Genomic DNA, 26002 nt, shown 5'->3' with positions numbered 1-26002 from the left:
ATTTGCTCCTGCCAGACTCACTCATATTTTTCCCCAAAGATTCGAACTTGAAAATGAATTCATCTGGTGAATAGTGGGAATTATCCTGTTAGAGACAAAAACGAGGGTAAAAGAAAAAAAGTTAAATTATAGTGGGAAAATGTATTTATCTTCCTCTGTGGTAGCAAACCCAACAGAAAAACTGCAGTACATGCATTTTCAAATCAGTATGAAATACCTCTCCTCTGGCAGGGAAGAAGGTTTTGATATGACAAAGTCATAAATCAGGACGTCCTGCTGAAGTTATTACAGCTTACAGTAACATAAGTACCAGATGGAAACATGCAGGGAGAGTTACTCAAATAGGTCTTCATGAACTTCAGCCAGAAGAATGTCAAGACACATCTGGGTTAAATGTGTCATCTTAGACCAAATGTGTCATACATCAGTAGATTCAACGTCAAGCAGTAAAGTCATTCACATGTGCAGAGACATACAACTTATTTTGTCAAACCAATACAAGCTCTCTATTGGGTCTTCTAGGTGTTTAAGGGAATTGTTGGGGTTTTTTATTGTAGTGTGGATCTGTCAACGCGATAAAAACATATGATAGCATAAATTCAGGAGATGACCTATGACGCAACCTTGTAAAATCAATTTTAAAACAATTTTAAAGTTTTCTGGCTAAAAGTTGCTGTGGAGAAATTAAGACCAAAGTGGACTGTAGTGTCAAAACAATACCAATTTCAAAAATGTCAGTGGTTTATAGGAATCCTGTTTTATGAGCGTTATGTTTCCATTGGGATGTTGTTACCACATAGGCTAACTATTATTTACGTTATAAATGTAGCTGGAAGGCAGTGTGCCACCAAATTATCATCCTGGGAGAAACATACCTGTAAACCTCTTCCAACAGGCGTAACTGCCTGATAATAAAATGGTGTAAATGACAAAAATAATTCAGCAGTTTATGTAAAAGCTATGTAACTGACATTTGCATCACCCAGTGACCCTGACCAAAAATGAGATTTGTTCGAGCGTTTCACACAGGAGGAATATTAAAGTATCGCACTATTTCCAATCTCAATTTCCTGTGTGGATGGTCACTGGCTTCTGTCTAAATAACCAAGCAATGTAAATGTTAACAATGGTTTAGAGATGAAAAAACCCACATTCTGGGATGCTTGGTATGCAATATAAAAAACAGAAACTTTTCAGTGTTTGCTGAAGAACATATGCTGTGTTAAATCCAAATCTTAAGATTCTTGAGGGCAAGTCTTGTTGAAAAGCTTTTAATGGTTAGCACTTGATCTACAAAGTCTTTTTGCATTGTGGTTTAGTAGAAATTAGAGCTAAACGATATGGTTGAAAAACGTATCACGATATAAAAGTCTGATATCGGTCGATAAGTAATTATCAATTCATCTCTTGCTTTAAACATCTAGAGCGCTACCAAACTAGTGGCGTGTTCTTTCCCGTTTTATCTAGTTTTCACTCAGCAGTTCTGCGCAAGTTAGTCAACAGGTTGTTGCTAGGTAACCAAAGAGCGAGTGACTTAGCTGATGCTACCAACCTTGCTTAGCTAGCCGTGAGAGGTTGAGCGGCTAATTTCAGAAAAAGCAGTGTGGTTCTGCATTGGAGTTCTGTTCAATTATTTAACATTCTATCGGACATATTATCTATTGATATTGATCACGTGTATGGACCTTGTTAACCGTTATTAATTTATTAAACAGCCTTAGTAGAAATCTAGACCAGTGTTTCCCAACCCTGGTCCTCAAGGTACACTGTCTTACATGTTTTAGAGGTTTCCCTGCTTTAATGTGCCTGATTCAACTGATTGCAGTTCAACAAACGTCTGTTAATCAGTCATCAATTGAAATCAGCTGGACTGAAGCAAGGAAATACCTAAAACATGCAGGGCAGTGAGCCTGGAGGACCAGGGTTGGGAAACACTGATCTAGATTACAACTGACCCACACTAATATGCAGTTCAGTATTTACAAGTTACCTCTTCTCAGATCTTTTTGTGGAACAGAGGAGCAAATTAATCATGAAAAATTTGCCTGTTTGTGGCTCTAAAATATTCAGAAAAACAATTTAGCTTAAAGAGCTAAAGTTAAATATCTAAATCTGGCAGGTGTTTAACATCCCCCAAGGTATTTATTTTCCCTGCAAACAGACTCATTGTTCAACTGATTTTTTTTTTCCACAGTCAGAAATAGCGGTGGAGGTTGTTAGTCCAGATTCCAGTCATATGGGATCCATTTGGCACTTCCTGCCCTGTAAGGATGCAGCCCATTGGTACTTGTTCACACAAAGTCCCAACTGTTCCCAGAGCTATCAGGAAAAAAAAATTTTTTAAATCACCAGAGGATACTGATATGCACGCAGTAATTTGATGCAGACCAGACTGTAAAAAAAAAAGACTAAAATAGCAGAATTGTGTGAAGAGTCACCAGAGTTTGCCTGTTTTCCATATAGGTACAGTTTGACAAAACATAAGCTATAACTTTGTGAGTCTGCTTTTCTTTTACCCCACTAAAACAAATTAATCTCATGTTGAAACTGTTTTAGAAACTGGTGAGAATAAATAATTCTGTTTTCCTCTATCTCTTTTAGCTATTTGCATGATCGTATATACATACACGCACACACATAACCTTAGCTTTGCGCGCGTGTAAACTAAAGGAAATGATACACTAAGGAACGCCCTCTTTAGGGCGTAACTTAGATAGAGGCCAACAAAGAGAACTACAAACTGTTGTTAGATGCCATTTTGCTCCGTTAGCCCTTAAGAATAGCATGAACAAATGGACCAGCGTTGTATTTTAGTCTTAAAAAATGGAAGTCATGAATTCAACTCACTTTTCTTCAACCTCATACATCAAGAACCTAAATGGAGAAAGGATAATTTTCCACAGAATCCGTTGTTTAACTGCGACTGAAACTGTATTTATACTTGAACTCTACCTGTGCGCTTTGGTCAAATTAGATTAATTTTTACAATAACAAACACTCCAGCCGGGTTTGAAATAAAGAATGAACATATTGAAGGGACCTCAAGCTCACTGTTAAGCATAGTAGAGGATGTGTGATGCTGTGTGCGTTTATCTTTCAGAGTGGAAACAACAAATTTGACGCAGTCTCATTGGTAAAATAAGGTCATATGAAGTACTTACAGTATCAACAATTTAAAAAACTTTGAAAAGAACTATCAAGTTTTATAAATATATCTATAGTTTATTTTTGGTAAAAATTTAGGAAAACACATTAACATGGGTCTTAAGGAAGCCCATAGTGCCCTGCAATTTGACTGCACTGCTTGCACCAATGACTCATTTTCTTTATACCCATCTGAATATTGGTATAAGATTTGATTACGGTTGTTATTCATTATTTTGTAATTTGTCAATCTGCAAAATAAATGTAACCTTTTTTTATTAAACTAGTTTTTCAGAGATGTTTTATGGAGATATGCCTGTGAACCGACCCTGTAGACACACACGCTGATGGCAGTGTCATTCTGTTCCTCTTTGATAACGCGTCAGGCTAAAGTCTGAAATTGGAGTGCATCTACAGATATTCTAAACTTCCAAATAAAAGCATCAAGTCTTAAAAGTTGAGTGCAGCCAGAGCTACTTAATCAAATATTACACAAAAAGTACTTATATTTATACTTGTGTAAATAAAATAATACTGTTGCATTAGCTCTTTAAAATTGATACACATCAGCCTCAACGCTGTAATGACTCTAGATTTTCGAAGAGTTTCAAACACTCGCTTCAGATTCAGAATTAAGTGACAGCCGGATACATTTTTGTGTCCTACAGGTAAAATTTGGACAGGTCTTCTACATGCACGACAGCAGCGAGACCATGGAGGACAGTTTTACACTCTCTGCCTCGTCGTACGAGATTGAGCGCCGCAGCCTCCCTGTCACCATCTCAGTCACCGTCATACCTGTGAACGATGAGCCACCAATGGTGACACGCAACACCGGCCTGGAGGTAAGGCTTCTCTCTTTGACAGTGCGTTGGCAACACTTTACGGTAAATGAGGTGCAGACACGCTGGATGAGTAACTGGTGATAACATAGAGAACACAAAGCCTGTTTTCTCTCGACTTATTATATGTTTTACCATGGATGTAGAGGTTTCCCCAATGTATTATATTATGATACACACTTGATATCACCTTGTGCATGCTGGACTGTAAGACTGTTGATAAATCTGTCTGGTTTAATGCGTTGCCCAAACCATAAGAAACACAAAAAGGAGCAGAAAATGAATGGCCTCATAAGAATTTATGAGGTTCTGAGCTGCAGAAAGGAAGTCGGTTTATAACTACGTGTTAGTGCTTTAAGCTTTAATGTTGATTTAGGGCGTCAAAAGCTTGGGCTTTCCACAACAAGATAATTGGAGCCATTGTGAAAGTGTTAAACTGGAATGAATCTACAAGCTAAGGTCTACTTTTGAACATTGATTATCTAAGAATAACTTAATTAAATCTGTTCACATCCATCCCATCATAAATCTCAATTTACACCAAGGTCTTAAGAAAACTTGCTTTCTGTATAATATTACCACTTTTTGTGCTCTTTATAGAGTAATGCTAAGAAGCCAATGGTAGCAAGGTTGCTAGCTCAGCTAGCTAAGCTGCTATTTGTAGCTCTTCAGCTTATTTTCACATAATTACCTCCTTCGGATCTTTGCCAATATGACAGGTAATGTCTGTCTGAATGCAAGTTGGCATACTAGCAATCAAACCTCCAGAGCTACAGATACCAGGGTAGCTAGCCGAGCTAACAACTCTAATAATATTGACTTTTTTGCATAACTCTGTAAACAGCACAAAAAGTGGTAATGAACAGTAATCAATTCACACAGAGGTTTTAAGAAAACCTGGTAGTATTACAACTTTTTGTACTCTTTATGCTAAAACGCCAACATTAGCTGGGTTATTAGCTCAGCTAGCTAGCTAGCCTGCTATTTGTAACTGGAGTTAAATCCCTTTTATCATGCCAACCGTACATTCAAACAGATTAAATATTATATAATGGTGAATAGCCTAAAAGCAGAAAGATTAAGATAAACTTAGTTATTTCAAAAAGAAATTCAAGAACTTGCAAGAAAGAAAGTTCTGTGAATCCAAAATAATACAGTATGACAGGAATACATAGAAACGTGTTGGTGGAGACTCCAGGATGATCTGAAATTGATTATTGAATGCTAGACAGGTGAGTTAATGAGCAGATGGGAGACAGCTTGGAGAGCAGGCAGCTGAGACTCTGAGGGAAGCTGCTGGGACGGGGAACACAGAGCGAATCAAAAGTAAACAATAGAGATAAAAACATAGGAGTACACAGAGATGTATGTACTGAAGATTGTGAACAAAGAGGTAACGAAAAAACAGAAAGTCTTTACTGAGGAACAACTCCAACTCAGAGAGGAATAGAAATACATTGTATAGAAATACAAGTACTAAAGTAAGCTACAAGAAATCCTAAACCAAAGGACTTAAGTGAATATTAAAAACAGGCTGACAAATCCCAAAATAAACCAAAAGTCCTAAAGCTCATGGCAGAATCTCCTCCTTAAAGTTGAAGTATTATTTTTACAAAAATATGTTGTGACAGTAAGTTATGAGACATATAATCTGTGAAAAGATGGATTTCTTCCCCCACCTCCATGAGGCACTACTGCTGGCTGAATAAATGCACCACTACCAACCAAAACCAACCAACCAGAGTCAGGAGGAGACGTCTTGGCGGTGTCAATCAATGCTGCTCAATGTGCTAATGGCGGTGAAACATCTTACTGCTGGAAACATTGGCTCAAAGTTAATGTTATTGCAACTTTTAGCCAAAGACTTTTAGAATTTGGTGTAATGTTGATCAAAAGTAACACTGAAGTTTACGGTAATCGTTGACCATTCTCAGATTGGTTCCTCGTATCTAATTATTCATCCCGTCCTACATATATAACATATGTAAGCTGTTTTTCTTCTTGCAAAACAGGTTCAAAGGGGGAAAAGTCTGAAAAAGGAACACAGTCCAATCCAAGTAAATCTTATATATATCAAACCACAACTTAACCAAAGTTTAACTTTCTTACTTCTTTGGGGAAAAAGGGCGATGAATCTAGTAGATGTTTATTTTGAAGTTCTTATTGCATTCTGGAAGTTCATTAGACTTAATTGCATTTTCAAGTATTCTGTACGTTTTGTCATCCATTGTATTTGTTGTTATTGTGGCCAAAAGCTCGGGAAGCCCAATTAATCTTTAATTTGCGTCAGTCGAGTCGTAGAAGTTTCTGAGGTTCAGTCAGGTCAACTCTACCGTTAAAGGACTCGGGCTGTAGGAGGAGGGCGGGTGTGTGTGTATGTGTGTGTGTGGGGAGTGGGGAGGTGAAGGCGGCAGTAAGCAGCTCACAAAACTGGAAACTAACTGTGTCATTCAGCCCTCCCTGCTCTCCCTGCGGCTCCCCCGTCTCCCTGGCAACCCGTATTTTTGGAAAACCCAAGATGGTCGACGAGACCGCTGCTTTCTGGCAGAGCGGAGTGCGGCATCCAATCCCTGCGACTCCTCTGCTGCGGCGGCAGAATGTAACATAATAACATACGGAGACGTGTAACCCACACAGAGCCGGGGTCGGCCCCAGCTGCCGCTGCGCTGATTTAAAGCAGGAAGTGTATGCATCTGTATGTGTGTGTGTGTGTGTGTGTGTGAGCAACCTCTGCAGCAGATGATCAGATGTGATGACTTACATGGTCTCCTCAAGCTCAGTTGGTCTTAATACAATGTTTTTCCATTTATGAATTTAATATGAATTTTGAATATTTTTATTTTTCACGCTATTTTTAGAATACTCCTGATTTGAACCTGAAATCAAACTGAAAATATCACTGCTGTCTTCTTCATAGTCCTGGCAGACACTATCATTTTCTCACTCCTAGAACCCGAGCCCTGCTCCTGAACCAGTCGAGATTTCGGTTGTTACAGCTTCATATCCCCAGAGACTCTAACAGAAAGAAAAGGAAAAAAGCAATACTGTCCTGTTGAGTCACCTGCAAACTAAGTCATTTGTCTGTGGCTGCTACTTCATTAGTGCCTCAATATGAAATCTCAGCCATTGTGTTCAATCAAATTGAATTTGCAATCTATCCTCTTTAGTTGCTAAATGCATTGATTGTTATATAAACCATCAATTTGTGGGGCCATTTCTGGAATACCTGCCCTAGATTGTGTGGGCAGAGAGTGTGGCAATGTAGCCATCTAGTGGTATATGTAGGGAACTGCACTACAGAAACATATGAGGCAGTAAATAAAATAATCTTGAACTAGCACCAGCAGTGCTGGACATTACGACCACTTAGAGATGAGACTAATCATCTCTTGAACATGGCACCTGTCAGTGGGTGGGAAATATTGAAAAAATGGGCAAGCTTAAGGGTTTGACTGGGTCAGATCATCCCCAAAACAAAAACCCTTGTGGGGATTGTAGATAGTATCTATCGAATATGGCTAAAGTAAGGATGAGCAGTAAACTGGTGATAACGTCATGCTTTTTGATGCTGGTAGGGTATTGCAGCTTACCTTTGTGGTTTAACCCAAGAAATTACTTATTGCGGGTAACTCCCATAGCAACATACCAATCAAGAGTGCCCATTCTGATATCTAATCACCCCTAAAGATGATGGCAATGGAAACATGAGAATCGGAAATAGAGAGATGAAAGTTGGCTTGGCTTGATGAATCTTGTGAATCACATTAATTGCCAACAGCATGTGTGTTTCTTATTCAGAGTAGACTAGAATCAGAAGACCTGAGAGAAGCAATAGCAAATCTTTAATCTATTGTGGTGCCAAGCCAAGCAGTGATTTATAAAGTATATTCTCTGAGCTACCAGGAGTAAATGTAAGGACTTTAGAACTTGGGTGATGTGCTCCGTTCCTGGTTTAAGTCAGAATGCAATCAGCATCGTTCTGGATCAGAATTAATAGATTTTTTTTAGGAAGGCCTGTGAAGACTGTTGCAGTAATCAGTGCGTCTCTAGGTCTTGCTGAGACATCAGTCCTTTAATTCTGGAAATGTTCTTCGGGTGATAGAAGGCCAACTTTGTAACTGTCTTTATGTGACTCTGAAGGTTCAAGTCAGAGTTCATTACTGCACCCAGATTTTGCACCTGATCACTAGTTTCTAGCTGTAATAACCGACTCTCGATCAGAACCTGTTGGTATCTAATGTCCTTTATATTGGTTTTAACCTTCAAAAAATCATCTCGAACTCTTTTTGCTTCATTGCACTGAAGAATCTAAAGTTAGCCATAAAACTTTTTTTTCGCTATCATTCTTCCTGGTGATCTCATATTGGCTTGACTTGAGCTGCTCAACCTTGCTTCCTGCTGCATCAGTATAGAAAAGCTGTTTCTTCTACTAGATATGAATCTGCTAGACATTCTCTATAGATGGCCCACCTGGTCAAGGTTCTTGAAATGCATTAGCTTCTTCCTCTTTAAGGCTCATGACTTTCTAGGAAATTGATTATAACACATAATTCTCCACATTAGTATTACATATTCCACATTGCCTGGAGCTTTTTCCTAAAGCCATATGAGCAGCAGCAACTACGTAAGCAGACTTGGATGAATGATGTCTGGGTATGGTAACATAGGTATTTTTCTCCTGGTTGGTAAAGCTGAGAGACTTGCCAGGTGGGTGCTATTATCAGTTGAGTCATCTCTGCATACCGCACCATATCTGGAGTTACTTAAGAAGCTATCTCTCTCTCTTTTGAAGATTTCTTTGAGCAGACGGATAAAGTACAGGAGTGCATTGAGCAGCTGTCTCGTCAAGAGATGGTGGGTGTTCTGCTGGAAGGCAAACAGAACTATTTCCACTCTTTCTCACAAAGAGTGGAATTGGCTCAGATTGTTTGGGTTAGTCTCCATTTACCTGCCGTCTTTGTGGCCTAGGAAATAAGAAATAACTACCAGGCTGTGCATTTGTGGACTTAGGAAGAAAACAGGAGATAAAGACTCTCAATGGCGCGGTATTACTAGATTACTGGATCCATCAAGCACTTCAAAGCTTGATGGAAACATGCAAAAGCAATGACACCCGCTTAACTTTTTTCATATTCTGTCAAACATCTTCAGTGTATTTTATTGAGATGTTTTGTAAGAGACTAAGACAAACTAGTGTGTAAATAATTGTGAAGTGGAACATGATGCAAAAGTATTTTTCAAAATTTTTTCGTACAACAATCTGAAAGGGTATAGTGCACATTTATATTCAACCCCTGTAACTCCGATGTTAATTAGTAATTATGTTAATTAGTAAGTACTACAGATATAATATGGTCTTGAGAAGGTCACATAGGTAAACTATGTCAGAGAAAGAGAATGCTATTGAGAGAACAGCATTACGAAGATCAAGGAACACAGCAGAAAGAAACAAGGGAGAAAGTTTTAGAGAAGAGTTAGTATTGTTAGGCTACAAAACAGTTGCATTGTTCAATTAATGATCAAAACAATGTATAAGTCAACTGCATCCAAAAGTCCACACTCAATGGAAAAGTGGCAAGAGGAAGCTCAGTGTTTTAAAAAAGCAGTAAGACATCTGGTTTTCCACCCAGAAACATGCTAAACTGGTCACACGAGGGCAAATCTGGTTGCAATGTGACAAAAATGTAAAAAATAAATAAATAAAAAATAAATCTCTGGTGCATACAGCATAAATCCGTTCTCTGCCTTGGAAGTTATAGGCAAATCAGAATATTCAAAGCTATTAATTTCAACGGTCTGGCCTTTAACGGCACTTAGAAACGGTTTCAAATCAGTCTCACGTGTAGCCATGTGGGTCAGATCCCAGGATGACGTAAGTGTTTGAGACATTTCAACTCTTTAAACTCCGTCAGGGGTCCCTAGCAAGACAGGCTGACTCACCTCTACCTCGGAGGTTCAGAAATCCATCTCTGTTGGTCCTAATAAATAATATCCCCTCATGTGTTACGGCAGGCTGGGGAGCTAATAACTTTTATTGGCAGCTATATATCAAGAACATTAAGAAAAACTTACAGGTCAGTGCAAAAAGGATGGAAGAACTTTGGCTCAAGAACATCTCTGTGTGTCTATGGTCCAAATGCAAAGATAAAACTACTCCCTTATAAATCTAAATGTTGCTGTTGAACATAATTCTGATTATTGTGGTAATTCACTGCAACAATGCAGAAAAAGTTAACGAGTACAGCTGCAGCCTTTCTTGGACTGAACAACGGGGCAGTTGATTTCCCTTCCACTCAAAGCGCACTTGTCTTTAAACTCGTGGTCGGTTTTGAAAGTTGTCATTAGAGCGGAACAAAGACACAATCTCACAGTTAAAGAGAGAAAAAAAAGAAAGAAAAAAGCCCAGAGTGTGTGATGATGGATCACGGCTTTGAACTGTTGATGCAGTGTGTCGTCGTGATGGAGCTTTGATGGAGTGTGAAACTGAACAGGATGTTTTATGCAGTGGACTGTAAGGCAACTAAATTATACACTTCATAACACATTTGTTACATTTGAGTATGAAATACTGTATCAGAGATGGCATAAAGGGGGTTTGGAAAAGAAAACCTTTCTGTGGCTTGACAACTGGTCTGGGCTGCAAAGATTAAACTCACAAAGTGAAAGAATGGAGATGTAGCCCAGCAACGCTGTCATACAGAGTCAAGCAGTCCTCGATAAGGCTAAAATACATAAAATAATCCACCAGTGGACCATGTATTTGATCAAAATTAAGAAACTATTGACTTAAAACAAGTTCCTATACCTTGCTTAAAAGTTACAGAGGTACTTGCACTAAAATATTGACCAAAAGTACTTGGTAAGACTTGTATTTTTTGAAGCTCATAATTATAATATAATGAAACCGAGACGTTTCTTAACGTCTAAATTTATTTTGAAAGTTGATCAGATCATCTGAAATCTTTCAATTAAAACTCCATGACTTTGTTGCATGGGACACAAATAAAATATTCAAAATCAGAAATACAAGAGAATGTGCCATTAAAGAAAGATGGATATAACAAACACTTACTCATTGCCTAAACTAGGCTTTATATACAGTCAAAGCAAAACTTTGAGCTTAAAACCACTATTGCTGGGACAAAGCAGGCTGGATGAGGACTTAGTTAAATCTTACCAGAGTCCATAAAAATCATATTTTTCAGGCTTCTGTACACATCTTTAGTACAGGTGTATTAGTAGATGGAACTGCAAAAAACACATATTGTTGTAAAACGTTTGACATTACAGAAGCATTTTGTTACACAAGAAACTCCTTCAATCTCTTTGTTTTTTGTTTTACTTTGTTTCTTCTAGGCCACACTCAAACATCCCACGAGGTGCGGTTGTTTTACTGTTACGACTTTTCTCTTTTAAACGAGAACATATTTTGTTTTCAATGAGATCTAAATCGCAACAAACTATCTTGTTATAATGAGAAACGTTCTCGTTTTAATGAGATGCTGCTCCTGAATTTATCTCCTACCTTTGGCAGTTAAATGCTTCCATAGAAAGCAAGCATTCAATATCCCTGAAAGAATTAGTTAGCTTCTTCTCTTAGTATTCACTGTGATAAAAATGCCAAGTCGGGAAATTTATTAGCATTTGCTCATTCTCAGTGTCAAAATTAAGTAATGTTAGCCATACGAGCTGACAACAATGTAGCAATAAAAGTCAATAACAATTTAATGTATTTTCTTATCTATTCAAAACATTGTAACAAGACTTTCAGTAGAAAAAGTTACAAAGTTGTCTGTGGGATTGATTTAATGGGGAACAAAATAAACAGTTTTAGCAATATTGTATTTTGAAGTCATTTTGCCAAGACACTTTAAGCAAAACCTCTGAATTCACTGTTACGTTTTGTTATTTTTTTTGGACCCGAAAGTTCTAGAAATTCTAATAGCAAAGCAGATGGAACACATCGTAGACATTTAGCTAGCTAGTTAGCATGCTAATATTAGCCTTCAGCTCAAACAGCAGTAATATAGAGCATCTAGCTCTATATTAGCTCTATATAAACTGTGTGCCAACTCACAGTTTTTATGAATGAACTTAAAAGTGAAGTTTGCACTTGGCTGAAATAAACTACGGCTGAAGTGAATTTAAAAACAAGCTATCCCTTGAAGTACTCGGATCCAAAGAATGCTAATGTTAGCATTCTCGCTTCTTTTACTTCATTTACTTTAGTGAAAACCTGGGTACATTACAACTATATTACAAAACCTATCACTGTATATATATTTTTAAAAGTTGCATTTATATAGCAGGTTATTTAAAAGTCTATAATTTCAGTAACTCAGCTCACTGAGGGAGCAATACTATATAGATTACACACCGTTTTCAAGTCTTTATTTACATTATGATAATATTTCCTCTTCCAGCTCATAAAAAAAGATATCTGATTGATGGGAAGATTAGAAAACTATATTAAACTCCCCCCCAAAAAAACAAAACAAAAAAACGTGGGTTTAATTAAAAGTCTTTTTAATCCCTGCTTAAAGGTTTTTTTATCTTCAACTCTTAATCTGACAAACTGACATCATCAGAGCATGTATTGTAATTTTCTAAATATGACTTTGTATAAATACAGGGTTTGACTTCCTTTTGTTCGACCCAACCCTGTCTCTGTGTAATCTTGTTTCTAAGCGTTAAAAGGTTCAGTACAGCATATCCACTCATTAAAAAGAGATAAATGAACATATTGGACAACTCGTTACAATTGTTTATTGGTGTTGTACAGCTAAGTCTCGGTGACCAGCAGTGATAAAGCGTCTGAGGTATCTTTTCTGCTTTTTGCCAGAAGGTTCCTACTTTTTCCAGAGTCTGAAGGCAAAAGAGGAGACTTCATAGAACGATAGAAAACTCTTATTGCGGGGCAACCTCAGCTCGCTCTCCCAACTGATCCCGCCTATTTAAGAATGCCTTTCGCGGGATCTGGCCCATTTCTTTCAATTAATGCTCCTTTCAGCCAGCCAACCATTAGAAGTCCATTACAGACCCTCCACCCTGGGAGAATCGTTCAGCCTGCAACACTGCGCCGTCTTCTGATAACAGGAGCGTCTGGGCTCTGCAGTGGAAACATAATTAACCTTTTTAATTGTTTCTGTTGAGGCGGCTACGGACTGAGCTGCATTCTTGTTTGTGTATTTAAAATTATTGTTGCTTTTTTTCCCTCGTAAATATGCACCAATGAGAGATTCTGGGCTGATTTCTGATGTTTGGTTTTGTAAAACGTTGCCCCATCAAACATGATTGTAGTGACTGACGATTTATTCATGGAAAAGGCAAAATTGCTAGCCTTCCGACGAGTATTAATTATTTTTATCGGGATCAGAGATCACATTCCTATGGAGCATCGGGGAATTTCTTCTTTTGCGTTATCTAGCAAGAGTACAACGCAGTAATTAAGGCTACCCTAAGAAAAAAATAAAAAACATCTTAAAATCACGAAAATAAAGTTGTATGAGAATAAAGTTGAAACAATGTGAGAATAAAGTCACAACAATGAGAATAAAGTCATAATATTTTGAGAATAAAGTCAAGAGTAAAGTCGTAATATTACCAGAAGGCCGTCATAATAATATGAGAATATTTCGAGAATAAAGTCGTAATGTCGAGACTTTGCTAGGGGTCCCACCATGTAACATGGACCAGGTTTTTAAATCAGATTTTTACATCAATATTAGTATGACGATCTGATTTGCAGCCTCACGGTCTCCTGTCTGTCACCTTTCTGCCTAGGTACACGGATCTCCTGAGTAAATCATCTGTGATGTCTTATTCATCTCTGCATGACTCCGCTTCTCTTTGACATTTCCCAGGTTCTTCCCGGCGAGCAAGTCGCCATCACTGCCAGTGTGCTGAGCACAGAGGACGCCGATACCCCCGCGGAGGAGCTGGTTTACCACGTAGAAATGCCAACCAACGGGGTGATGACATTAAAACAGGAGCCGGGGCAAAGCATTCAGAATTTCTCCCAGGCTCAACTAAACAGAGGGGAGATCATCTTCACCCACGAGGGTTAGGGGCTAGTTTTCTTTATTAAATGAACTTCATGTGCTCCCAGTTCTCTCTTTAATTTGCTTGAATGCATGCGGACCTGCGCCATCACAAAGTCCCTGGGACAGATTGATGCACCTTTTAGCATACACTGTGAACCCTTGATCATCACTTTTCCACACTTTACTGTGACATATAAATGTTTTTGTTTTTTCTCGTCAAGGTTACAGAGCTCTAGCAAACCTTTAATTACATCCTGCTTTTACGACGTAACAAATGTAACGTTTAAAAGAGAGAGAAAAAAAGCCAAACTTCTCTCTCCTCCTGCAGGTGAAGAATCCGGCGAGTTCAGCTTCACGGTGACAGATGGAGAGCACACGTCTCCTCTCTATCGATTTGTCATCAAGGCCAGGCCTCACACCATCACCTTGGAAACGGGGGAGGAACTCATGGTGTTCCCAGGTATGGACAGCAGGAGGCTTCCAGATTTTCAGCGACGAGGTGACGAATGTTTGGTTTCGTGACTGAGCAGGCGGGCATGACGCAGAGCCAAGGATTCAGAACGTTTTGGGTGACGGCTGAATAAAAGGGAAGTAGTTGGAAGAGATGAGGATGAGTAGGAGCAATTTGCTGAATGAATGAATGCTACTTCGGTTAGTGAGCGTGATAATTTGGTGGGGTGGCCAGAGAGGTGCCAGTCAGTGAAGTTGTGGATTTTTGCGGTGCCCCTTTCATCGCAAGAAGCTCCTTTTAAGGTGCTTTGCAAAAATATCCGCATCCCCTGCATTTTTTTTACATTTTCTCACATAATATGTTATATATTTTACTGAGAATTGGTGTGTTAGAGTAGAGTGGGGGGGCAAACCTCATATTCTACTTCTCACGGTTTTCTTTAAAAAAAAAAAAAGAAAAGAAAAAAATGACCCCAGTCCAGAAGAATGTGTCCCAGAACTGTTTAATTTTTTAAAAAGTACAAAAAGTTAATGTCTCTTTAAGCATTAAAGGGAAGACTATTTACAATTAGCGACAATAAAAAGCTGTACAACTTTAAAGTTGCACAAACACCAGTATAGATGTAAACATGGAGTTTATTGGGAGCAGTGATTGTTTTCAGACTTTTATTTGCTATGTGCTACTCTATATTTTTGCTTTTACTAATGTTGTGCTTCTCGATATTTAATGTTGTGACTAAAATATGATATGATGTGAAAAAGTTCTGAAAAGAGCTATAAGTAAATATTTTTGGAAGCAATGTCCTGCCAGACACTGACATCAGACACCAAACGTGTTGGGAATAAGTCTCGTGAAACAGCACCACTTAATGGACACAAGTGGTAATTGCAGTGTGATGCACTTTAATTTGCTCAATATTTTACTAAATGCTCTTTAGGACAGATTCAGGTTTCAAGGAGCTGCTTTGGCTATTATCAGCATCATTTACTTAGTTAGATGCTACTTTTAAAGTAACTACTCTTAAATAGTTATGGATTTTTTTTAAACAAATTTTAAACTTTATTTTTCTTTTGGAAATTCAAAGTTCACACACATAAACTTATTTAATTACTTATATTAAAATGATTTTATTTGATTGTATTTATGTAATTAATTACTTGTTATTTTATGTACCACGCATCTTATCCGTTGTCACATTTGCTTTAGCTGAATTGAGTGATATAATCGAAATATTCAATTGAAGTATTTTTCAACCATGGATTATCAGGTGAAAGGAGGCTGTGGTGCACAAGAGACTACTTTCCACACAGACGTTTTCTTGTGTGTCTTTTCAGGAACACGACAGGTCATCAAGACTGCTAACCTTAAAGTTGGAACCAGCATGGACGGGAATGAAGCGAGCTTCCTGCTCGTCCGCGCGCCTCGTTTGGGAAGGCTTATCCTGGCCAATGAGCAGAACCAGTTTGTAGAAACTAGCTTGTTCTCACAGTCACAGGTAACTTTGAGTGATGTTGAGATTGTTTCTTAAAAGAGATTAAAGAAGAATTTCCTTTCACCGTCCCGCAGTCCGAAGAGATATACAATGACATACAGTATTAGGGCCATTGTAGATAGAAAAAGGAGAGTAAATTTATGCCAAGAAATTCTTAGACTGATCTCAGAAATCTTGAAAAAAAAACATGGAAATTTCTGAGCTTGAAAGGCTAACAATTTGTAAAAACTAAAAAATTTTCTTTAAATTTTTTTTTTAATTTTCTGAGTTTTAAAAGGTGAACATTTTTGATTCTCAAAAATGTCCAAGTTTTTTCCTGGAAATTTTCTGAGATAAATATCAAAATTCCTGAATTTTTCCCTCAGAGCTCAGAAATGTTGTTGTTTATTCTATAAAACCTCTGAAATTATTCCCCAAATTTCCACATTTTATGGCATTAATTTAGTCATTTTTTCTACCTTCAATGGCCCTAATATAAACACTCTTTTATAAGGTTTTGTGTGTGGTTTCGGGAACTGACGGGCTGACAGCACACCACTGTGTCCAACTGTGACATCTGCTGCAGTCCTCCTAAGACTGCGGGAGGAATCTTAGGACCAATCCAAACATTAATCTTGAACCTTAACATTTAAACAGTAGATAGAATATCTACATATATATACATACATATAATAGAAATAGAATATCATCCAAACAAACAGTAAGAACAGGAGTGTGTATTTTATTCAAATGAAAGGCTTTTTTATGCACTAAGCAGCTGTATCTGTAATAGGCACTCAGCCAAACAATTACAGGGCAGGATTAAACATCAGTAACACAGGTGATCACTATCTGGAGCATTTTTAAAACTACTTAAGGATATATTAGTAATTCAACTGATATATCTAAAAGTTTAACTTAGCATTGACTCAGCACATAGCAGGATTTTGTCAGACGTTTTTGTAGCATACTATCACTACCTACGACGAAGAAGAATTATTACTTCTTCACACATTTTTTAAGGGTTTAAAGAGAGATTTCATTCAAGATCTGGACTGAAATATTCCTAGCAGAGGAAGAGACAAGGTTGCCTTCACTTGACTACTTAATTTTAGCGAGCAGGAAAAGAACAATGTTTGTGTGACAAACTGTTTAAAAAAATAGCAGCTAATAAAAATGCAATTTTTATATTCTCAAGAGCACAGTCTGCAGAATTATATATTTCAGTTCAATGTAACCGTGAAAGGCCTTTTCCAAGGTCAGAATGGGTTTTTTTTGTCAGGTCAGTTTTGTGAGTTTCCCAGTCCTATAAAATATAATCCTACAGTGATGCATAAAATGCAGGTGCAGCAAACTGCTACTTCTAATTCAAATAATGTGTACATTTTTGTTAGCTGAGATGATCAAAAATATTCTCTCCCAAACAAAATTTCTATCCCCTCTTTAGTAAAATCCACATAATCCGTCTCCTTTGAAATTAAGCATTTGTAAATAGCTGGTAGCGACAAAACATTGTGTGTCTTTTATAAATTTAAAAGTACAAGTAATCCTGTTTCATCCTGCAGTTAATTGACGAATATTTTTGCTTTAATGAAGGTTCGTCTTTTGGATATGTATTAACTCACTGCACCGTGATGATTATGAAGTGCCAAAGCTGTCAGTATGTGGATAAAGTAGGTTCCTCATCTTGGCCAGCAGAGGACATGATTTAGCCTGACATTGTGATAATGGCATCAGATTCTCTCCCTTTGCAGATTTTATTTTACATGAGAACTGACTGCCTATTTTGGTTTTACCTCAGTTGATTGTAGTCGATTAGAAGCAGGTTTGACAACACAAAAGTTCAAATTTCACAACCAAATAGGTTGTGAAATTACACAGAAAGCACAGAAAGCTGTGCTGTAATGCTGCAGAAAATGCCATAAATACCTCAAAATTAGCAAAAAGAGAGCGGCCATCACAGGTTCGATTCCCGGCCCAGTGACCTTTGCTGCATGTCTTCGCCCTTCTCTTATTACCCACTTTCCTGTCAATTCACTATCAAATATAGGCAACTAGTGCCAACAAAACCTTTAACAAAAGACTATTGACTATTAATACATGTAACTCAACACTAGCTATTCTGTTTTTCTCTTGATGCCCAGTTGGAGTCCGGAGCAGTCTACTATGAGCACCAGCTGCCCACCGAGCCTTTCTGGGTAGTGAGAGACTCTATGGAGTTCACTGTATCACCCCAGACGTCTGCAGACGTCCGCCACGCGCTGCCCATCACAGTCTCCTACTATGCTGCTCATAGCAACATTTCTTCTCAGATGTGGAGGAACAAAGGTAAAATAAAAGGGTTTTTTTTTCAGTAGAAGTAACGTGGACATTTAACCTCTAAAAAAAAAAAAACTTGATCTGCGATGGACTGGTGACCTGTCCAGGGTGTACCCCATTTCTTGCCCGAAATGTCTCACTGGAGATAGGCACCAGCACATCTTCCAATCCCACTAGTGACAAGAGTGTAAGAAAATGAATGGATGGATGAAAAAACTTGATATATTGTGTAGTTTAAGCATGATTGAAATTAGAGTTGATCAATTATGTCTGAAACTAAGATTTATTCTCAAATGCCTTTTTTTTAAGTAAGAAAATCTTTTGAGCAATCCTTCTCAAAGACTGCCAAATCTAGCTATAATCTAACTAGTGTCCTTACCTACATGATCTATTATGCTGTTTGAAGGCTGTAGCTCATTCTTTATTTTAGAAAGATTTCCTTGTTTTAACTGTAACTGAACAGTCCAAAGTCATTATGAGGACTGACCAAACCTGTTTTTGCTACTGCCACTATAACAAGCTCCATCTGACTCTGCAAACATTCTGACACGAGACTGTAAAGTGCTGCACAGTTAGACATAGGAGACCGTCTGACCCCAATGTTGAGGATTTTTTACATATAATATTTGTATATTTTGAGATTTTTACTTGTGTTTTTCCCCTCAGGGCTTGAAATTGTGCAGGGTCAGAGAAAAGCAATTGACAATTCCATTTTTGATGCCTCCAACCTTCTGGCAAGTCTATCTGAAGAAAAGAAAACGGACGCGGACGTTCTTTTCGAAATAAAGCGCTTCCCTGATCATGGTCGTATCACCCTACGGGGTGAGGATCTACCCCGTGACGATCCGCACTTCACACAATCAGACGTGTCTCAGGGAAAGTTGGAGTATCTTCACGATGACTCGGGGGCTGCTTTTGACAGCCTTGCTTTCAAGGCCTATCTGAAGTTAAGAAGTGGTGGTAGGGCCTCCCCTGCTGAGTCCGTAATCCTGGATGAGATCTTTCATATTTCAGTCAAACGACGTGGTTCCAACCCCCCTGAATTAGTCACTACAGATATGCTTCTGGAAGTTCTCCAAGGCTCCAAGATCTCACTAACCCAGAAGCATCTCAACACCCAAGATGAAGACAATCCACCAGATGAGGTGCTCTTCAAGGTGACCAAAGCCCCTCGTAATGGCTATCTCCTTAACTCTGTTACGTCAGAACCTCTCTCTAAGTTCACTCAAGAAATGATCAATCGCGTAGAGGTGGCCTTCCAGAGTGACGGCACCCTTAAAGGCGGATTTGTGGAATTCACTATATCAGATGGCGAGCATGAAACAGAGCCGCACACACTCCACATAGGAGTCTTAGCTCACACCCTGCTTCTCAAACAAGTCCCAGAGATCAAGGTACGACAGGGAGACGATCAGACTCTTGTGACTGAGGAGATGCTGAGGGCCTCTACAGGTGGTCCTGTTGAGGAGGACATCCTTTATAAAATCACCAATACTCCAAAATATGCGGCTGTCATGGTAGACAGGCAGCCTACATCTGCCTTCACCCAGAAGCAGATCAAAGAAGGAAGAGTCAGTGTCCGTTTTGTCAAGTCCACTTCACCCCGAGACAGTGTTTCATTTACAGCCCGTAGCCGGGCTGCCAATGTCTCCTCTGTCCTCAACATCACTGTGCAGCCTCTGGCTAAAATTGCTCAAAATCCTTTATTACCTCAAGGCTCACTTGTCCAGCTAGACAGAAAGCTATTGGATGCATCTCCACTAGCCAACAAGACAAGAGCCTCACCCACATTCACAGTCATCCAGCAGCCAAGAGGAGCTCGTATTGTAGAGTTTAAGGATCCTGATGCTGGCCAGCCAATACAGACATTCACCCAGAAGGACCTGGATGAAGGTCGGGTAGCAATGGAAATATTAGATACTGCCTCAAGATCAAAAGCGAAGGGTAATCAGGATGAAGCTCGGTTCCTGCTAAAAGCCCATGGAGTCCCTCCAGCAGAATGTGTCCTTTCATTCCAGACAAGCCCTTATAACACCTCTGCAGTTTATCCTGCCACTCTGCTAAAGAATCCTGATAAAAAATTCAGGTCCCCAGGAGATAGTGTCACCCCATCATCCCCTGACTCTGGTACCCACGGGAAACCACACGTTTCCCGTCGTGGGAATTTTTGGTCCATCTTCATTCCCATTGTAGTTGTCCTCCTACTCTTACTACTGGCAGGCGTCTTGGCCTATTATCTAATCCGTAAAAACAAGACAGGAAAACACAACGTCCAGACAGCGACCTCAAAGCCCAAAAACGGAGAGGTGGCCACAACGGAAACCTTTCGCAAAACGGACCCAGCCAACAACATTCCTATGTCCAATGTGGACTCTAAAGGGGCGGATCCAGAGTTGCTTCAGCACTGTCGGACAACGAACCCGGCCTTGAAAAAGAACCAATACTGGGTTTGAAACACTTTGATTTTGGACATAGAAGGAGGTGAACTTCATTTATGTTGGTGTTTAAATTTTCCTACAGCAGTTTAAACAAAACACACTTTTGACGCATTTTTTCCACTGACTTCTCTCAGAACAGCTGTGGACAAATTCTCAGGCATGAAAACACTGAAGACGTATTGGCAAAGAAGGAAGTGATTTCTTACATTCAGAGGGCTAATGCCATGTCTATTTATTTCCATTGTATCATTCCTCACTGTCAAAGGGCACAGACATGACATGAACATGCAAAGTGTTTGCAAAAAAAGTACTTTTGATGTGCTCAACTATTGTATTAAATATCATATAGCCAAACATTAGTCATGCTGATAGGTACGTATTTCATTGTTGTTTTTTAAACTACGTTTTGGATAATCAGGATACTTGATCAACAAAAAAATATGACTACGTGAAACATAAGTGAAAAATAAGTGAATCACTTAATGGCCACTTTTTCCAGGTACATAAAAAGCAAATTAGCATAGCTGTCTCTGTAGTTTACAGACAATGGTCTAAAATCAAGAAACTATTAAGGGACAAGATGTGTTGGCAAAAAAATGACAGGTTACAGTTCATAGAAAAGCAACTGTAACTCAAATAACCCACAGCAGCCTGTTGTCAGCGAAGAATCGACTCAACAAAACTGAGCTACAAGAAATCAGAAAAACTTGCTATTTCACCTGAAACATCCACCGGGTCATATTGGGGTTTAACAACATTAAGGCACATTTTCATCTGCCTTATTTTAATGGTTCTGGCAGATGATGGTGAAGGATATTTTCTTGGCACACTTTGAAACTCTTAGTACCAGTTGGTCATCCTTTAAGTGCCCCAACTACCAAAATGTTGGTGCCAACCAATAAATTTCCATCCATTTATATTCACAGTGTACCCATTTTCTGAAGGCTGCTTCCAGAAGGACAGTGCACCATGTCATGAAGCTACAAACCTTTTCACACAGGTTTGAACATGACATTGAGATCAGTGCACTCTAACCGTATCCGCAGTCACAAGCTCTTGATCCAGTAGAACACCTTAGTGATGTGGTGTAACATTGGCGTCATGGATTATGGATGTGCAGCTGACAAATCAAAATCTCAGGAATGTTTTGAATACCTTACCTTAGTGAATATTTACCAAAAAGAATTAAAGCAGTTCTGAAAAATAAAGACACTTAAACCGTAATACTAGTAAGGTGTAGCACATAACGTAGCTTTGGAGTATAAGGTACATTATTTTTGCTTCATTTTTGAAAATCTAACCTCAATTATTCAATTCAAAATACTTTACTGATCCCAAATTAGATAAATTAAATAACAGAGCTACTCCAACATGCTGCCAGCGCAATCCTAGAACATTATGTTCCAAGTCCTATCTCATGTATTCAGCCTAAAGATAATATCACTTTCTGTCTAGAAACCAAAAGATGAATACCACTTTTACAGCTATGTCTACACACCATTGCATGACATTCAAACCTAAAGTTTAGGGTTTTCCCTTGTTATTTTTTATGCTAAGCTAAGCTAACAATAGCTAGTACCTGACATCTTATGCCAAGCTAATGCTTTTCCAATTGTAACCACACGACAGATGCTTTGAAGCAGACAGGAGTTAAAAAGAAGCACTTGAAGTCAAATTGCACAAATCTAATCCACTCCAGCTCTCGGTCATGTCGACATCTGTCAGATTGTATTGTTGCTATGTGTTTCCAAACAGCTTGTAAAACTTTATTGGACTGGAGCAGCAGAACAGAAACATTACTTTGGTCCTGTAATATTTACGCTGACACACCTATTTAATCCCAAACTGAAAGGTTTCCAGTTTCCACGTCTCCATTAAAGACTTCACAAAAACTGAAATTGACCATAAACATCCTGAGCTTGTTGGGTTTTGTTAACTTTTAATGACAAACCAAAAAGCAATTATTTTTATTAGAAACATTCCTTATTTTAGCCTCGTTGAATATACAAGCTCATTTTATAAATGTTTAAAAAATTCTTTAGTTCTTTTTGATTGCGTGTTAAAGATTTTTTTAAAAAAGGTTGCTACTGTAAATCACAATTTTCTCCTGCTAAAGTTTTGGTACTTTGACCTGTTGTGCCAAGTTAATCATTCTAATTTAGAACAGACTAGAGCAAAATGAGCTGCTATATATTTTTTCCTGACAGCCATTACCAGAATTGCCTTTTTCATAAGCCAAACAGTAATTTTGTCATGTTTTGTTTCTTTACAGTAGCCTTGATTTGTTGTTTTTAATAGTCTTCAGCAGTAATTATAGATGCAGCACAGAGCTTCAAAACATTAAGACAAGTTGTATTTGAGTGATAATGTTCAACATAAAACAAAGCTTCTTCCCTCAGGATATCCCATTTCCACCCTCTGGTTTTTGTGTAAATATTGTGTTTAAAAAAAATAAAGTCTTTGGTTTCCTAGTAAATGATAAGGTTTTCCATATCGGAGTATACATGTTATGAGAACAATTATATTAAAATTGCCTGTTCAACGTTGATATATGTATATGTTTGCGAGTCCATCCTTTTTATGCGTCACTCATATGTTGTTTTTTGTTTTTTTTTATTCACCGCAGCATTTCATCACCATGTCCTCGCATTTATTATTTATTAAGTTGGTCACTCCCCATTCATCAGCTCATATTTTCATGTGCTTTGTTATTTTTCATCTTCTGCAGGCGCCTTTAAGTAAAACGTTTCTGGACCAAATGCAACATCAGGACTGCAGTATGTCTCTGATTCTGTTACAGGCGCTAATGGAAATAAAAATGTTGACGGAACAAATTGTGTGCTCATTATTTTTCTTCGTGGCTTTAGTTCGTCATAAAACTCAAGAGCAACACCCTTTCTTTCTTTTAATGCCCTGCTGCTGCAGATCGCAGATAGGAAAATATATATGACAAGTTTGGCTTATTGCTTTTGTGGTCACACGTGTAAATGCATTCATGGTGAAGTGCATTTTAATATTTCCCACACTGAAAGAGTCCAATAAACCCCCTTGTACAAGTTTGTTTTAGAACCTCGAAACACAGACATTAATCTTTTGAACCAGCAGGGGGCAGTGCAGTGTAAAAAGCTCTTGGGTGGGGGGTAGTGAGGAGACTTGAGCAATGTTTCAATTTGTCATGATTTAAACTTCACTTCCAGCCATCATTCTTTCCACTGAATGGCCTTTGCTTTAAGCATGTCGCCCAACCTTTTTTTTTTTTTTTTCCTTTTTTTTCTCCCCGTCTGTCTCTGGCCTGGTCTTGCCTTCGGCCCCGCTTTAAGAACTAGTCCTGCAGGTTTCATAAGCTGCTTGGCACAGCTGTGCCTCCACATGTGTCTGCTTAGGTCACCGTCTCTGAGCAGCGCATTGCTTGTGCGCAACAAGTCTCCTTGTGTTTTAATACGCGCCACAACTGCTTTCTGTCAGCAAAACAGTTGCTGAACCCACAACCCGAAAGTAAAGCGAGCGAACAGAAACTGGAGCATTTTTGATGCATGAAGAAAGGCGCCCGCAGCTCCAGTTTTGCTCTCACCAGCAACAGAAATGTGGATTTTCTTGTCAAATAATTATGTAAACAGGTAAGGCTAAAGTCATACTTGGGAAGTAACTCACTATCTGAAAATGAAATATTAAGAAATGAAGCAAACGCAGCACATTTTTCTTCACGTTTAAAGGGCCAATATGGAGTTTTTAAAAGCGTGGTTCTGGGAAAATACGAGACAGTAGATTCCTCATTAAAAATATATATTGCCAGGAAAAGCTAGCTCCTTTTGAATCCACAACATATGGAAAACAAGAACGGATGTTTTCCGCATATACTTTTTTGAAATGTTTTTTGTTTTCCAGAAATTAAGTTATTATCCCAAGAAAACTATCATGAATTTAACTTCTCTTGAGAAAACCATCGGGAGAAAGTATATGCGGTAAACGTCTGATCTAGGCTTCTGAAGCAAAACAACTTAAACCAATTTGTAAGATTTTCTTCCGCTTATTTAATTTCTAGGATCTTAAAATGTAGTTTTTTATAAATATTAAAAGGTTAGGAGACAAATGTTAAGTTTTGTCAGGTTTGGTTTACTGTGCAATTCCCCACTTGAAAGGGAGATAGTCTCTACTATGAAACTTAACTGGATTTCACTCAAAGAGCCTTCAATTTAGCTGATCCATCTTTATTTTTGTATGATGGTCACCATAGTTTTAGCCTTCCAGCCACATAGGTGAAAAACCTCAAAAGAAACAGAAACACATCTATTACATTTTGAAATTAATAGATGTTATTAAATTATTAAATTAAAGATGAATACATTGTGAAATAATCAAACCGATTACCACCCCTTTAAACCAATTATAATAGCAAAAGTATAATAAATAGCAAATATTTTACAGTAAAATTCAACACCAATAAATAAATTAGCATATTTATCAACATTTTGTTAAATATATATTTAGTCAAAATTCTATTCAGCATTTATTCATTTTCACTTTCTACCATAAACAATAAACACCAAGTGTTTTTTTGTTATTTTTAAGTTACTCGCTTGATTTGATTTGAATATTAAAACTGTTCAGTACAACAATCAATCAGAGTCCATGTGCTGCTCCAGTTAGATTCAGGAAGTGAGCAAAAGCATTGTGAGGCTTCTCGGCTGTCCTTCACAGTTCGTAGAAAACTTTTGCACGGTTCTCAATTTGCACGTGCTACCAGCACGGTTTGCTTCTCATGCTGTGGCACTTCTTCAAACAGGAGTGACAGCTCAGTCACACCAAAAGTACCTGCACTCTCTGATTGCTAGGAGATTGAGTCCACCTGGTTCTCATCACTAACCAGCAGTGAAGACGCAGAAAGGTGCGGCAGAGGGGAGTGGCTACCTAGCAGTTCGCCAGAACAATTGTCAAACGTCTCCGTGTGAAATGATACCTAAGGAAACTGCAGGATTTGAATTCCTGACTAACAGCAGTGAAAAGTGTTTACTTTAATCTCTAGAGGCTTTGACTTGGAACAAAAGAGATAAGATTTGAATTGGTTATGGGATGAAAGACTATCAGCTTGCCCCAAGAAGACTAAAGACTTGACTTGGTTTTTGATCAAATTTGTGAACTTTTTACACAAACATGTAATTATATGTTTGTGTATAACACATGTATACACATGTATTATGTGTGTACATAATACATGTGTATTATTAATACATAATAATATGTATTATGAATACATAATATACATAATACATATTATTATGTATTAATAATAATAT

The 26002-nt window shown here is 38.2% G+C and overlaps 1 protein-coding gene across 1 annotated transcript in view; it reads left to right on the top strand.

Annotated features, from left to right (window-relative positions):
• The window catches only part of cspg4 (chondroitin sulfate proteoglycan 4), a 93538-nt gene extending 70006 nt beyond the window's left edge, over positions 1–23532 (top strand). The window contains exons 6-11 of the mRNA XM_023350891.1: positions 3813–3989; positions 13850–14048; positions 14358–14489; positions 15815–15975; positions 18096–18279; positions 18937–23532. Of these exons, the coding sequence (XP_023206659.1) occupies positions 3813–3989; positions 13850–14048; positions 14358–14489; positions 15815–15975; positions 18096–18279; positions 18937–20723 (2640 nt within the window). The 3' untranslated portion in view covers positions 20724–23532. The remainder of the gene's footprint in view (positions 1–3812; positions 3990–13849; positions 14049–14357; positions 14490–15814; positions 15976–18095; positions 18280–18936) is intronic.
• The last annotated feature ends 2470 nt before the right edge of the window (positions 23533–26002 follow it).

Source organism: Xiphophorus maculatus, chromosome 2 (assembly GCF_002775205.1).
Source record: "Xiphophorus maculatus strain JP 163 A chromosome 2, X_maculatus-5.0-male, whole genome shotgun sequence".
Lineage (NCBI taxonomy): Eukaryota > Metazoa > Chordata > Actinopteri > Cyprinodontiformes > Poeciliidae > Xiphophorus > Xiphophorus maculatus.
This window is presented reverse-complemented; position numbering and strand designations above follow the sequence as displayed.